Consider the following 14,381-nt stretch of genomic DNA (forward strand, 5'->3'; position numbering starts at 1 on the left):
GTAAGGGTAATTTTAATGTTACATTTTGATCAAAAGGAAATAAATACAGTTGAAGATTTTAATGTTAAAGTCCTAAAAATTATCATAATTTAAATAGCAAAATAATTAATTTTAATTTCCATGTAAATATTTGAGTTAGTGTTACATTGCAACTATTTATGACCTTATTCTTCTACCATTATGTTTACACTAAAACAAATAATGATAAATAAACTGTAAAACTTATTTTGGTGATTTCAGGTTTGAATTTTTGAAATTAGAGATAAAAGTTAATCTTACTTTCCTAATGAATCTGATTGTGGGTGGGCAAGGTTGGGTGTATATAAGTAACAATCAACCAACCATTATGTAACAACAAGGGATAGGTAGGGCCCTTCAAGAGAATTAAAGTAGGCTAAGAAAACGACTTCTAGCACACAAAATTTGGAAAATCCTACTACAGCTATAAGCATACATTATTGTATATTGAATGATCCGAGAGAGACATGCACGTTTGCTGTGTCGGGCTCTCGTTATTAATATCCATGATAATACAAGTGCCCTTAAATGGGCCGAAAAAGGAAAAGAAAGATGCAGAAACTTGTTGTACTTATTATTCAACTATGACATTAATCAAGCAACTAAAGATTTATTCCATAAAAATATAAAGTAACTAAATGTTTATTAATTATTTTCCTCTCTACCTAAATTATTGTCACGTTAGGTAAAACAAATAAAAAATGGAGGAACTCCATAGATTTTCTAGAATTGTATAGACACCACTAGACAATCGTATTAATTATCTTTATCATTCCCTACAATTATAAGGATAATTTAACTTGTTTTAGACTCTTTCCCCTATCAATGCATGTGAAATTATTTGTAATTCCCTTCTTGTATTGGTCGGGGAAATCGATTGACAGTTGCAATTGGTAACTACAATTGTAGTAGGAAGAAAATTAATTGCATTGTGTTAATAATGTTATTGGCTTATTTTTGTCATTAAAGCATTCAAGTGGCAATAGAAACAAAAACGCAAATCAATGGTGCACCAGTTTCTACTCAAGAGAGCATCAAAAAAGTCTGATGATGCTGTATGGTTGATATTTTTTATTGATTTGTTATATTGTTTGTTGTTAGTTTGACTCTTGCACTAGTTTTTTTTGTAATTAAATGGATATTACAATTCTTTTGTTAACTAAAGCTCATATTTTTGTAAGTAAAGTTGAACTTTTTGCTACTAAAGTTGATATTTTTGTAACTGGTTTGTGACTTCAATCAAATTATTACATTTTCTCTTTTCTTAGTGCAAATGAAAAGTTAATACAATAATGTCATTTCATGATATATTTTTTCTTCGATTGCATAATTAGCTCAATAAAACCAAAGATAGCAAAGTTTCGTATTACAAGTAAAAATTGCATTTAACTACAATGTTTCATATTATAAACAGAAATTGCATTTAACTACAGTGTTTCAAAATTTTTATCCACGTCATACACCATTTCAACCTATAAAGAAAGCCACCATTCCCATATATAATGCAAAACAACTAATGATAAAGGTATCCACGAAATGCCTATACTGTAAAATTTTGTTCAATTTAATCTCTATATTATTTTATTCAATTTAATTCTTATGACGTGAAATAAAAAATGATGAAATTATTTTTTAGCTAAAAAACATTTATGACATGTCAATACCACATCAATATCGTCTGACATGTCAATGTCACATTAGCACCACTAATGGTTAATTTAGATAGTTAAGTAGAGAGACTTAATTGCACAAAATTTTAAAATACAAGACTAAATTAACCAAATTTGGAATAAGGAGGTTAAATTGACAAAATTTCTATACTTGAGGGACCTTTGAGGTAGTTTGACCAAATAAAAATAAACATAATGCTAAAAAAAATCTCTAAACTATTTAAGAAAATTCAAATAAACTTTTATTTTTTTATTACATTCAATCAAACCTTTATACTTTTATTTTGAGTCGAATAAACATTTATAACTAATAGTTAACTAATTATCATTAATCAAAATACCATTTGTAATTTTATATCCACATAACATTAATATAGAAAATGAAGAAAGCAATCTTATCATGTTATCATACCACATTTACATGTCACGTCATAGTTAATTATGATATGTCAATATGCCATACCATCATCAAATATTAACATGTTAGCATATCATATCAACGTCATATGACATAAACTCACAAATAACATTTTAATTAAATCAATTATTAGTCATAAAAACTTATTTCATTTAAAATAAAAATATAAAAACTTATTAAAGTCAAAATAAAAATATAAGGACTTGATTAAACATAATAAAAATATAAAAGTTTATTTGATTTTTTTTAAATAAGTTAAGAGACTTTGTTAAATATTATGTCATAAAAATATAAAGACTTGATTTAACGTAATAAAAAAATAATAATTTATTTAAATATTTCTAAACAATTCAGAAGCATCAAAAAATATTTAATTCATAATTAATCACCATATACAATAAGGAAATTCGTTCACATAAAGCATCGAAAATAGAGATAGTAGGAAGTCCTCATAATGTTGGGAGACTCATCATCCCTATAAAGAAGAAAGAAGCATCATCACAGGCAATGGAGAGAGAAATTTTGGTAATTCAACTTTTACACCAAAATTCAGTATAAAACATCAATTCCTTGCAGCATAGCTAGACAACAATCACTAATGCCTAATAACATCGGTCACCCCTAACATGACATGCTTATCGATGTTGGGGGACTCATCATCGTTATCGCGAAGAAAAAAGGAATGGCGAGCAATACTTAGTGATTCAATTTTGACACCAAAAACTTAAGCATTAAAGACATTGACCCCCATGCATTAAACAGTCACCAACCACGAATGCCTAAATGAAATTTGTCGGCCACAACATGCCATGACCATCAAGTTATTGATGCTACTACCCTGTCCAATTTTTCATGCTTTTGACACCCAGTAATCTTTTTGCTTTTATATGATACTCTTTCATATTAACTTCACTTAATCCCTTCAGAACGCCTTAATGAATCTGTGGATAATATGCATGTTCAAGAAAATGCAGAAAGGAGTTTTCAGTGTTCATACCTATCACAGCAAGCGCAATCCAGCCATCAATTGTTGCAGGCAGCTCACACGGCATTTCCAAGAATATAGGATACCAAATAACTGATAAGCAAGATGTTTGTCCACTGCTTGCGTATAACTCAAGATCGAGGTCCAAAGTAATCTGACAGAACCTGCTGAACAATTTCACTATTTGAAAACATCAGTTTAGGAATAATTACCAAAGTAGAAAGCCCAACCTAATCAAAATTGACACATTTTGGAGGACAAAGAAGCAGACATCTCCTGTAACTTGAAAAGCTAAGAATTTAAGTGTATCATACAACTACAAGCCGTCTCATTATTTCTTAAAGAAACATATAAGAAATGGTCTACAACTATAGCAACAAAGCTCACTCTCCTAAATTACAACATCCACCATCACATACATCATCATCACAGTTAAACTATACATATGTGAACTGTCAATCTTTTCTTTACTCTTTCACGGTGCCTTTCCCAAGATGAGTGCTTACCAAGAATTGCTTTTAAAATAATTGTTTATACAACAGTATCTGTATGTAGTATCCATGTGTATTCAACATAGAATTCAGACGCATGCACCTTCTGGAGCCTGGGGTTTCTAAGATTGCGGCATACAACTACCCAGCCCTTTTCGAGGTAAAAAGATTGGACGTCCTCCTGTAACTTCTTCGAACAAAGCCCTAGAGTAGAACAAAGAAACTCCCATGTCTGTCTGACAGGAGGATTAATATCTCTTTATGTGGTTAATGCCACTTTTCCATCAAGTGGCCGAAGATTTGATCTTGTTCTTGTTGCAGCCCTGCCTGAAAACCATTCAAGGAAAGTTAGTCGAATCTGTTAGTTTGAAGATTACATGATTTGGATATAAGATTCCACTCGGTTATGCATTAAAAGTAGGATTAGCTGATTATTTTATTCAGAAACAGAAGTTGTCTCATTGAAACCAGATATTGAGGAAATTTAGCCTTGAAAAATTTTTTAACATGCTTGCATTACCAAAAAATTAAGTTCATTAATCCTCTCAAATGTACCACAGTTGCACTTTCAAACATTAAAAACATATGATCTGAAGAGATGATAAAACTTCACACAAACAGCATTATTTATCACAAATATAAAACAATTATGCTTGTAAAAGTATTATAACATTGGCTCAAATATAATGAAGATTTGACAATATGGGCTAATGCAATTATAAGAGAACAAGTCTTTAAATTTAGTCTTGACAGAAAACCAGTAAACTTTAGGTGACATTTATTTTTGGATGTCTTTGTATGTTAGGCTTCTGGTTAACTTTCATTTCTTCTTAAGAATTTCCAAATAAATTATAGATCAATGTTTTTGGTCATAACAAACTTAAATCAAAATAGCAAAAGAACAAGCATTGCTGCATTTACCATAAGTGTATTTTGTAAAAGATATCTCATAGTCAATGCTACATATTAGCTAAATATAAGATCCATAATAAAAGCAAGCAAGGTTCACAATGACATGCTATATAAATGCAGCGGCATTAAGAAGAGTGCAAGGATATGAGCTAATGCATCACACAATATACTGGTGATTACCACTGTGCCCATGGTGGCAGTGGGGCCATGGTCAAACAACTGCATGGCAATGCCACATTGGAATTGCACCATCGTGTGACAACATGAAAACAGTGATTGGTTGTGGAAGACGGTGAGTTAGCAACCTATGTTGATAACTCTTTCAGTTGAGCATAATATTGCAAATCATCACTCTCTGGAATGGTATGAGAAATTGCACTGACCTTCGCCCTTTTCCACTTTTCTTCTGCTTCGCCAAAGAAGTCGAATAGGAGTACCAGCAAACCCAGCATCTGTACGAAGTTGCTTCTCCATATAACGCCGGTAAGTCTCCGGGAATAGTTTTGCATCGTTAACAAAGAAAACAAATGTAGGAGGCCTAATAGCAGCCTGCAAAAGGAGATAGGATTGGATACAATGAACCATCAGAAACCACATTGGACAACTGAAAGATTAACAACTGCAAAAGAACATGCTCCTTCAAGAAACACAAAGTACACTGAACTGAATTTAAGGGCTCAAAAAGTGTCCCTAGGATGTGCTTTGGGTGATTACTTGTTATGCATCGAACAAAAAGAGGGCTTCATCAAGTGCATCTCCATCTATGTACCATTCCCCTATCTAATTAGAGATACTAAAAGTGGCCTCTAATCTGTACTATATTTATTTTTTTGAAAAGTATAAGAACTATAATGTGGCAGGGAGGCACATTTTTAAAAAGACCACTTCGACAATAGTAGTGTACATATGGTAATAGTACTCACACACTAAACTGCTTACTCTGATGCACAAAGAGGTGTACTACTTGCAAACCACTAATATTAGCCAAAGCACACATACAAATTGCACACACTAAGCTCCTATTCAAATGTGAAGATAGCTGCCTTTTACTAGGTCCATTTGCACAAACACATTATGATTTCTCTCATATGCTGGCTGCTCCCTAGCTTAGAAATGAGCTAATGATTCACGTCCATTGCTGCAAGAAGTCAATTTCAAACAACTTGACGAATAACAGATAAATCTCATGGCATTATGGTTAAATGGATAATTCAGTGTGATGCAGACTGCAAAAAGTACTTTCAATTGTTGGCATCGAGAAGAATGGCTTGCAATGTGAAAGCTCCTGGTAACGATATGATGGCAGCCATAGAGACGATTCAGGAAAAGGAATTGGTTTATGGATGAAGCAGCTAGCTGAAGAAATAATTAAAAACTATGTAGGAAAAAGATGAAGAACAAGAAAAGATAAACTGCAAAACATCTCAACTTTGTGAGGAAGGTGAACCTTTTTAATGACATATATAGATAATAAAGCAATCCCAAATATACCAACCTGACATAATTATTATTTTTGCCATGTAACAAATATACCTGAGTACAATAATAAACACGTCCTCTCCTGCCACCTCGTGTCCTAGGAGGTGGTTTAAACGCTATTGCTTCCTGTATCACTTGATTCAATATTGCAGTGCTAAGTCTTCTTGATCGTTCCTTTTCAACTGTAATAGCTGCAACAATTATCCTGAACCCAAAACAACATCGAATGCAAAAATAGCTAAGACAAGTTGTACACCACATTGAAAATATACCAGTGATACTTATGTATGGTATACCACAACAGAAAATATAGCATAGAATGAACAAGGAGACGAAATGAAAGTAGGCAAAAGTAAACCATCTTGTCTATCATTGTATATTATAGGACAATACAACAATTGGTTATTAGTATAATCTTGAATATCTTAAATGGATATGGATCATGATGATTATAAATTCAGTTGTAACAAAAAACTGACAACATATGGCAGGTCAAAAACGTACTTTTCAACACTCTGACCAGCTATTGCAGTTGAATAAACAATCGGGGCCCAATCAAGAATGCGCATCTTCTCCCTAACATCTTGCTCGTAGTATGTTGCAGTTTGCTGGTTTTTGTTTGGTATAGTATCCCATTTGTTTACAACAATCAGACAACCCTTTCCTTCTTTCTCTATCCTCTCAGCAATTCTAGTATCCTAGGACATCGAGATAAAACAAGACCTAACAGTTAACAAAATAATCAGAACTAAACATAAGGACCAGCAACTCATCAGATTAACAGGCCAAGACATGGCCATTGTTATATCCCAAAGATATCAGTAAGATAATTTTTAAAAAAGATTTTATCAAAGTTTGGGTATCAGTAAATTTACCCTCAATTAGTTACTGAACATCCTAACTTGTAAATTATCTTCAATCAACTAAAGGGTGAGCACTTCAGTTATTACAGAAAGGTTTTAAAAAGACAATGGAAAAAGCATCCAAAAAGGGGCCAAGAATTTGAATGTGCTGTATTTTTCATTTTTGTCTCATGTCAACCATCTCAACTATCCCTCAACCTTGAATATTGCAGAGATCAAAAGCAAATATTAATCTTTGAATTAAGGAAGGCTAGCTATGATTATATTCCGGATGCGGAGGTAGTAACCTGGAATATAGTACTGGCTGTACTAAAAAGAAAGCACACATGAAGACTGACACCCATATACACACACACATAGAAAAACAGTGTATATCCAATCTGCAGATAGTGATGAGTCGTTTTTTTAGGCCAAAGTATCTCATAAATAGCTTTTGCTGGAGCCGAATTTCAAGGGTAATAATTTCAATCAAAACAAAAACTAAAGGAGGGACTTTGAACATGAAACAAAGGTGTATAGTTGAGTTGGTACAGTTTAAAAGCCACTCAAACTTACTTGCTAATGACTAGGATTCAAATTGTTTATTATAAACTAATCAAGATCAAGTAGCAACTCAAGCAAAGATCAAGTATACTGAAACTTGACACAAGATGCTCACAAGCTTAAGCATATATTTAATTTTAAATACACTTATAACATATTCTGCGTACAATATACATATGTAAATCATATCATAAATATTTTTTTCGAAAAAAGCATGTGATCAAACTTGAACTTGAGCATGCACTTCAAATTATTATAGTTGAAATAAGCTCTAATAATTTTCCTCTACCCAATTCTTGATTGAAATGAAGCATGCTTGGACTCAAATCAAGTTTTGAGCATAAAATTTTAAATTGAGTTGAGCTCGAGTATCTCATTATATTGACTTGACTCAACAAAATTACAACCCTAGTATTATCCATCAATTTACTAGGAGATTCCATCAACAAAATAAAAAAGCAAGTATCCTGAATCATATCTATTGCTGAAAATTGAGAACCTGCAATAGTAAACTAGTGGCAAGATCCAATTGGCACCAAGGTTTCATGGGAGTCAAAATCACTACATTTTTGTAACAAGCACTTTTCAATTTCAAGAATCAAAGTAATGGTAGCAACAGTTGCAATAAGAATATTCTTTTTTGGCACATGTATCACCGACTTGTTATTTCCACTTTCTTGTAAGTAGAAGTTGCTGATTAAGGGGGTAATTTTACCTTGCTTATACATGAACCATTTACTGATTAAATCAAAAGCTTGTGCATCCTATTGTTGCTCTGATTTGGCAATCATTATCATTAAATAGATAGATACAGATATTTCCAACAATTTGATAAGATTACTGCAATGCTGATTCGGCCTGAGTTATCAAACTGTTATATATAAAGCGACTTGTTATAACTTGATTTAGTGAACACAATAAAATATTCTCTCTTAACATAATTCTGTTCTGTGTGTTCAGGAGCTACTTAACAGTGCAATATGGCTACCACTATACGCCAATAAGGGAGAATGTCCAAGCATGTTAAAACAATAATATTAGTAACATGGCTTGTCAGAAAATCATGGACAAGGTACCTGTTCAGTTATACAAGCCATGGCCTCAATGACCAGAGCAACAATATCAGAACGGCGGATGGCACGAAATGCTCTGTTCACTGATAAAGCCTCAGTGGCACTACCTGATGATGCTATGGATGCCCTTCTTCTGATCCCAGCAGTATCAATAAGCCGAAACTTCTGCAAAATGAGTGACCTCTGTATTAAGCTTCTAAAAGCAGTTGGAATACAAAAACAAACAGAACTCAGGGTAATAATATGTTCTCTTTACTACTCATTCTTTATCATTGATCCTTTAATGCATAAAAAATCTAATCTCCTACTCAAGCAAAACCTAGATGAATAGAATATCAGCTATAATACAGGTTTTTCTTTCTTTTTTCACTTTAAAAAAAAAATACTGGTTTTTCAGAAGTATAGAAACCTGGCCATCAGGTCCAATAAATTCTGTATCAATTGCATCACGAGTGGTACCACTGATAGGGCTCACAATTGTTCTATCCTCCCCAACCAAAGCATTTAAAATGCTACTTTTACCAACGTTCGGTCGACCAACAATTGCAATTGCAGGAACATAATTTTCTTCCTCATCCTTATATTCTGGATCCTGCAAAGTAATCAAGAAGCCATGTACTTAGCAGAGAAAGAAAATAAGTTCATTATTAAGCAAAAATTTAAGATGAAAGTTATCAAAAGATACGGAACATGCTAGCAACTCCATCCATACACAGCGTGATATATAAAAACAAGCAGTATGTATGACAAATCTCCCAACTAAGGTTGGAATCATTGTAATTCCAAGAAAGGTCAGTTCGTCATTGAATTAATTAACGGATCAAGCAGAATTAAATATGGATTGGTTGACATGCATAATCAAGATAGATATAAACATATAATTGATCTTTGAAGGACAAATGCCAGTAACTGCAAAACATAAATAAGAACGGTTTCACAGCGAAAAGAGAAATGGAAAGTTATGGGCCAGAAATGAAATGAAATCATTAACAAAGACAAATTATAAAGCCAGATTACCTCAATTTTTTTCAACCCTGAACAAACAAGATCAAGAAGCTCCCCAGTTCCAGTCCCAGATAAGGCAGATATAGGAACTGGTGAGAACCTGGTTGTGCAGTTGAAAGAGTTAATGCAATATTAATCAGAAGGGGAAGAAAAGAACAGATTTTCTAGGTCCAAAGTAAGAGACAACTTGACATAACAAGCAAGTCTAACAAAACAAAAAAAAAAAAGCACAGGTCACCAGCAGAGTTCGTTTCCTGAAAGTCAGTTGCAGAAGAAGAAAAGCAAAAAGGAAAACTGGAAAGAGGTGAGAGAGAGGGAGAGAGAGAAAGCTACTCCAATAAGTCAGTTCTTTGGAACAAGTTTTAATGCCTTTCCAAACCATAAACTACATTGTCAATTACTCAAGGCATAGCCAATAGGCATTCAGCACATAACTGAACACCAATTTTTTTAGAGAAACGGAAATTAAGAATTACCCCAATGACCAAAACTCCGATGCTTGCATGATTCCTTTTCGGGGCGATTCACACTTGTTCACTGCAAGGACAATATATTTACTTGAGTAGCTTTTTCGAAGCCAGTCTGTAATCTCCACGTCAGCTGCCGTTAGACCAGCCTGTTCAGTAAAACAAACACTTGGCAGGTTAATAGTTTTTTAAAAGAAACAGAAGAATATATTTGTTGGGTTTCATGTACAAAGTCAGATTGTTACCAAGATAAAGAACCAGAAAAGTAGATAATCAAACCCTTAAAGAATCCCATAGACAACTCTCGCCTTATCCAGTCAACAAAAATCTCAACCTTCACAACTTCAAGCCAAATTCTTAAAGCACCAAGGACTGGCTGAGAGACAATAGGAATTTTTAAATGTCTACTAGTTATGTGCAAACCTTCCTTTCACTTTAATATTACTCAACTTGTTGATGCATAAGTTTTTCTAGATTTTAATTCCCAGAGTTTTTTCCCCTACCAAGAGCATGTAATCCTAAGACTGATATCTTAGCTTCTCCTATCTTAGCTTCTTCGTATCTTCATTTAAAATTTTCCTATTGTTATTGGAACAACTAAACAAGTGCAGTCAAAGGCACTCACATCAGTGCTTAGCACCTTGCTTGCCTAAGTCAGAAGAGATGGAGTAAAAATATAAAAGTTTACAACACTTTAGCATGGCAAGATGAAGTAATGGTGCCTCCATTAAGAATCCAACCTAACCAATTGGCAATATGTGGAAAGCCCTAGTTAAACATTAGGCTAGGAAAAACCCTGAACTTCACTGATATGGAATAACACTACTTAACATACTCCATACCTCCAAGGAAGAGTGATTTGCCTTTTGTGTCTAGTCAAGTACCTTGTGCACAAAGGCACTCAAGGCAAGCACTTGATGCAACTTAATTGTTTCATGTCCTTTTTCTTTCCAGCAATATGCAAATTATTAATTTATTGTGGCTCCATTACTACAATGACAACCTAGAATTTGAGAAGCTTTCAGCCTTCAAGGATGATTGCATATATTTGTTTATTACTTTGCATTTTAAATGAAGCTAAAAAAATGATCATTTCCTTTTCTATTCCAGATAATAAAAGATCCTAATTTTTTTTTGATAAATCCAAAATCAATCAAACAGCAGATGATAGACATGATTTCAAATGTTCTAGATAATTTTTCTTGACTTTTTTATTAATTTGTTTCAAAGCTTCAAAAGGAAAAATAAACAATCTATGTGAGAAGAGGGATGTATACCTGCCCATCCACAAGGAATATAATGACAGATGCTTCTTCAACAGCTGCAGTAGCTTGTCGTTCAATCATAGAAGGCATCCTTGCAACAGCTGCCTCCCTGGAGACTAACGGAATGCCATCCATACCGATGGTCGTTGTAATAGCCAAGTCTTCCATAACATTAGCTTGTGACTTTGACACATTTAGGACCCCTCCAGTATCAACCACCACAAATTCATGATCTCCCCAGAAGGATCTACCATACAAACGATCCCGGGTAACCCCAGGTTCATCCACCACAATGGCCCTGTCACCCTGTAATAAAATCCCTGAAAGAGTTTGACATGGACAATCTAAAAACATACACCTAGGTGCATATATGCAACCAATTTGGTTTACTAGATGTTCAAAATGAATTGGGAATTATAAAAGAGAAAAAAAGACAAAATTAGTGATTAAATACCCCAACAAGGCGATTAAACAATGCTGATTTACCAACATTTGGCCTTCCAACTATTGCAACCCTTGGAAGAAGCTGGTCAGGGATCTGCAAAAGGATTTAAAATTGTCACTAAGTAGCAACAAAATTTTAAGCTCTTTATAAGATAGAGTCCCTAGTCTACATCATAAAAGATTTCATTGCACTTAATCACAGTAATCATTGGTTCAAACTATGTTTGTAAACTAAGCAGACACTTCAGAAATGAAACAAAAGTTTATATGCCTACACTCTCAACTTTTCAATATGTTTCTATCATAGATTGTTCCAAATTTTCAAATTTTAAAGCTGAAGCATCACATGACTCTAATAAATGTGAAACTAAATTAAGGCAATTACAAGATATGGAGCAGCTACAAACACCCATGAAATATCTTGGCTATACCGAAAACATTAAAATGATCTACTGATAACATTCTGCTTGCTAGTGCACGTGTTAAATGAGGAATGAATCAATAGAACTCTTGCACAGTATTAAGGCCAGGCCTTGACAATGCATACACAGCATCATCAAATAGAACTACGACCAAGAACATAAAGTTTTTCCAGACTGCAAATGTTTTTTTCTCTTAAGCACTAAAATTTCCAAAAGGTTTTAAAACAATCACCAATTAGAAAGGAAGAAGAAATCTGTAGCAACAAAATAGAAAGAAAGAGAAAATGAAGAAGATAATTAAATCTCCCTTGCAAGTTGCAGCTATATATATGGTTTATAGTCAGCTGCTGCAGTAGGTTTCCAAGTCACCCGTATAAGAAACAAGGAAGCTACTTAGTATGGTAATAACATAAGTAGAGACAATAATAACTTGACAAAATAAGCTTTACTTACACTTTTACTTGCACTTTTACGTCTCTTCTGCTTTCCACTCAACTCCTTGGAATCATCTGCCTCATCCTCTGAGATTAGCGCATAATGACTTATGAGGTCTCAGAAAATAATGTTATAATGTTTTTCTTAAGCGCAAACAATACAAACAAATCAGAGGAAACAACTTAGAAGCGATCTTAGTCTGTCAAGAAGCCAAAAGCGAATTATATACAAAAAAGCAAAGGATACTTTTGAAAATATTAAAAATGTAAACATTTTTTGGAGAACAAAAAGCTTGATTCTACTTTTAGTGGGAACATTTTTCTTTTAATTAGTTATTCATTCATTTCTAACCAGTTATAGCTTGACTTTAAAAATTTGAAGAACAAAAGCAGTACAAACTAATTCATTTTAAATATGAAGAGACAAGGCGCAATGAGAGGGAATTACCGATGGTTAAGTGGCGAGACAAGGAAGAGGAATAGCGGCGAACGGCGTCCTTGGCTTCGGATTCAAGGGCGTCCACGTCCAAGGCATAGTCCTCATCAGATTCTTCTTCTTCTTCTTCCTCATCTTCTAGCTCAAGTAAATCTTGGAATTCCTCTTCGTGAGGAGAGGGAGAAGGGGCAGAGGAGCAGCGGCAGCGAGGGAGAGAAGGAAGGGTGGAAAAGGAGAGAAGTAATGGAGGAGAAAAAGCAGAGCGAATTGGCAGAAGAGGAAAAGGGGAGAGTCCGGGAACGGGAGAAAGATGAGTGAGGGATTTAGAGAAGAGGAGTTGGCTAACAGGAAAGCATGACATTTTTAGCTTCTTTCAAGCTGTTGAGTGTTGAGTTTGGAAAAAGAAGTGGAAATGGGAAGGTTTGGCGGTTAAAGGAAGAGGGACTCACTTACTGACTGACTGAGAGGGAGGTTTATCTTCTTCTCCGTTGGGGGGTTTTAGTTTAGTTTTTTTTTTTTTTAAATTATAATAATTCTTATAAATTGTAACTTTTTCATAATGAAATCATATGGAATATTTTTATTATTTCTTACATAATTTATTAATTTATTTAAAATATTTTTATGAACTCGACCATTAACTTAAATGATTTACCCTCTAAATCAATGACTTACCAATTAAACTAACACCTCGAATAACTCTCCACTTTGAATGGATCATTATTCAATCCGATTTTTATTACTATACTGATAACATTTAAACCCTTTGCAAGAAAAATAAAAATCTCTTGCTCCGTCTTTGTGCCTCCATAGGTGGCCCCATGCTTAGATTTACGTCACTTCATAAAAAAATTGATTGGATTTTTTTAATTAATTGAAGAATTAAAATATTTTCGACATAGTGTAAAGTTTATTAAAGAACTTCATTAACTAATTTATCCGAGCATAAATTGTTATGATTGTTTTAAAAATATCATAAAAAAAAATTTGCAATGTTCCATCAATCTAACATATTTTAATACAAAGCTTCTCTAGCAAAATTTTCATCAACAGTAATTGAGGGAATTCAAAACAAACAAATTAGCAAAAGAGGAAAAAAAAAACAAATTAATTAAACCTGTGAAAAGTAAGTGAAACCCTAACAACATGGGAAATTAAAATCAAATAGCATTAACAGCAGAGGGAAGAGTTAGAAATGGAAAGAATTACAAACACCACATTTGGCAAAGAAATTTTAAGACAAAAGGGCTGGTAAAGTATACTGCAGTTTTTAATGATATTATACCTTTTTCAAAATTTTTATCAGTCCATTTTTTTTTATATTTGATCCAAGCATTTTAGTTATATTTTTTGTTTTCTTTTTTTTTTGTATTTTTTTTCTATACTTGACTAAAGCTTCTAGCAAGCAATTTCTGCTTCATTTCCTTCCATTTTTTATATACTATAAATAAAAAAA

General features: G+C 33.4%; 1 protein-coding gene across 4 annotated transcripts; it reads right to left on the reverse strand.

Moving 5' to 3' along the window:
* Positions 1 to 2,450: 2,450 nt before the first annotated feature.
* Positions 2,451 to 13,420, reverse strand: EMB2738 (GTP-binding family protein). Of its 4 annotated transcripts, XR_016028666.1 has the most exons (15): positions 12,938 to 13,420; positions 12,509 to 12,576; positions 11,644 to 11,727; positions 11,202 to 11,495; positions 9,934 to 10,073; positions 9,470 to 9,557; positions 8,862 to 9,044; positions 8,456 to 8,617; positions 6,478 to 6,671; positions 6,028 to 6,178; positions 5,734 to 5,850; positions 4,878 to 5,043; positions 3,686 to 3,909; positions 3,104 to 3,258; positions 2,451 to 2,581 (listed from the first exon to the last, which is right to left on the reverse strand). XR_016028666.1 is itself a non-coding variant. In XM_088810430.1 (13 exons), exons 1-13 carry the CDS (start codon positions 13,284 to 13,286, stop codon positions 3,842 to 3,844), a joined length of 2,064 nt encoding a protein of 687 aa, XP_088666556.1. In that variant the 5' UTR covers positions 13,287 to 13,420; the 3' UTR covers positions 3,340 to 3,841. The 4 variants fall into 4 exon arrangements, 2 of the variants coding, with proteins under 2 accessions (XP_088666556.1, XP_017983934.2); XR_016028667.1 differs by lacking the exon at positions 2,451 to 2,581 and having other exon boundaries at positions 2,605 to 3,258; XM_088810430.1 differs by lacking the exons at positions 2,451 to 2,581; positions 3,104 to 3,258 and having other exon boundaries at positions 3,340 to 3,909.
* Positions 13,421 to 14,381: the final 961 nt, after the last annotated feature.

Source organism: Theobroma cacao, chromosome 9, assembly GCF_053813885.1.
Source record: "Theobroma cacao isolate CCN51 chromosome 9, ASM5381388v1, whole genome shotgun sequence".
Taxonomy (NCBI): Eukaryota; Viridiplantae; Streptophyta; class Magnoliopsida; order Malvales; family Malvaceae; genus Theobroma; species Theobroma cacao.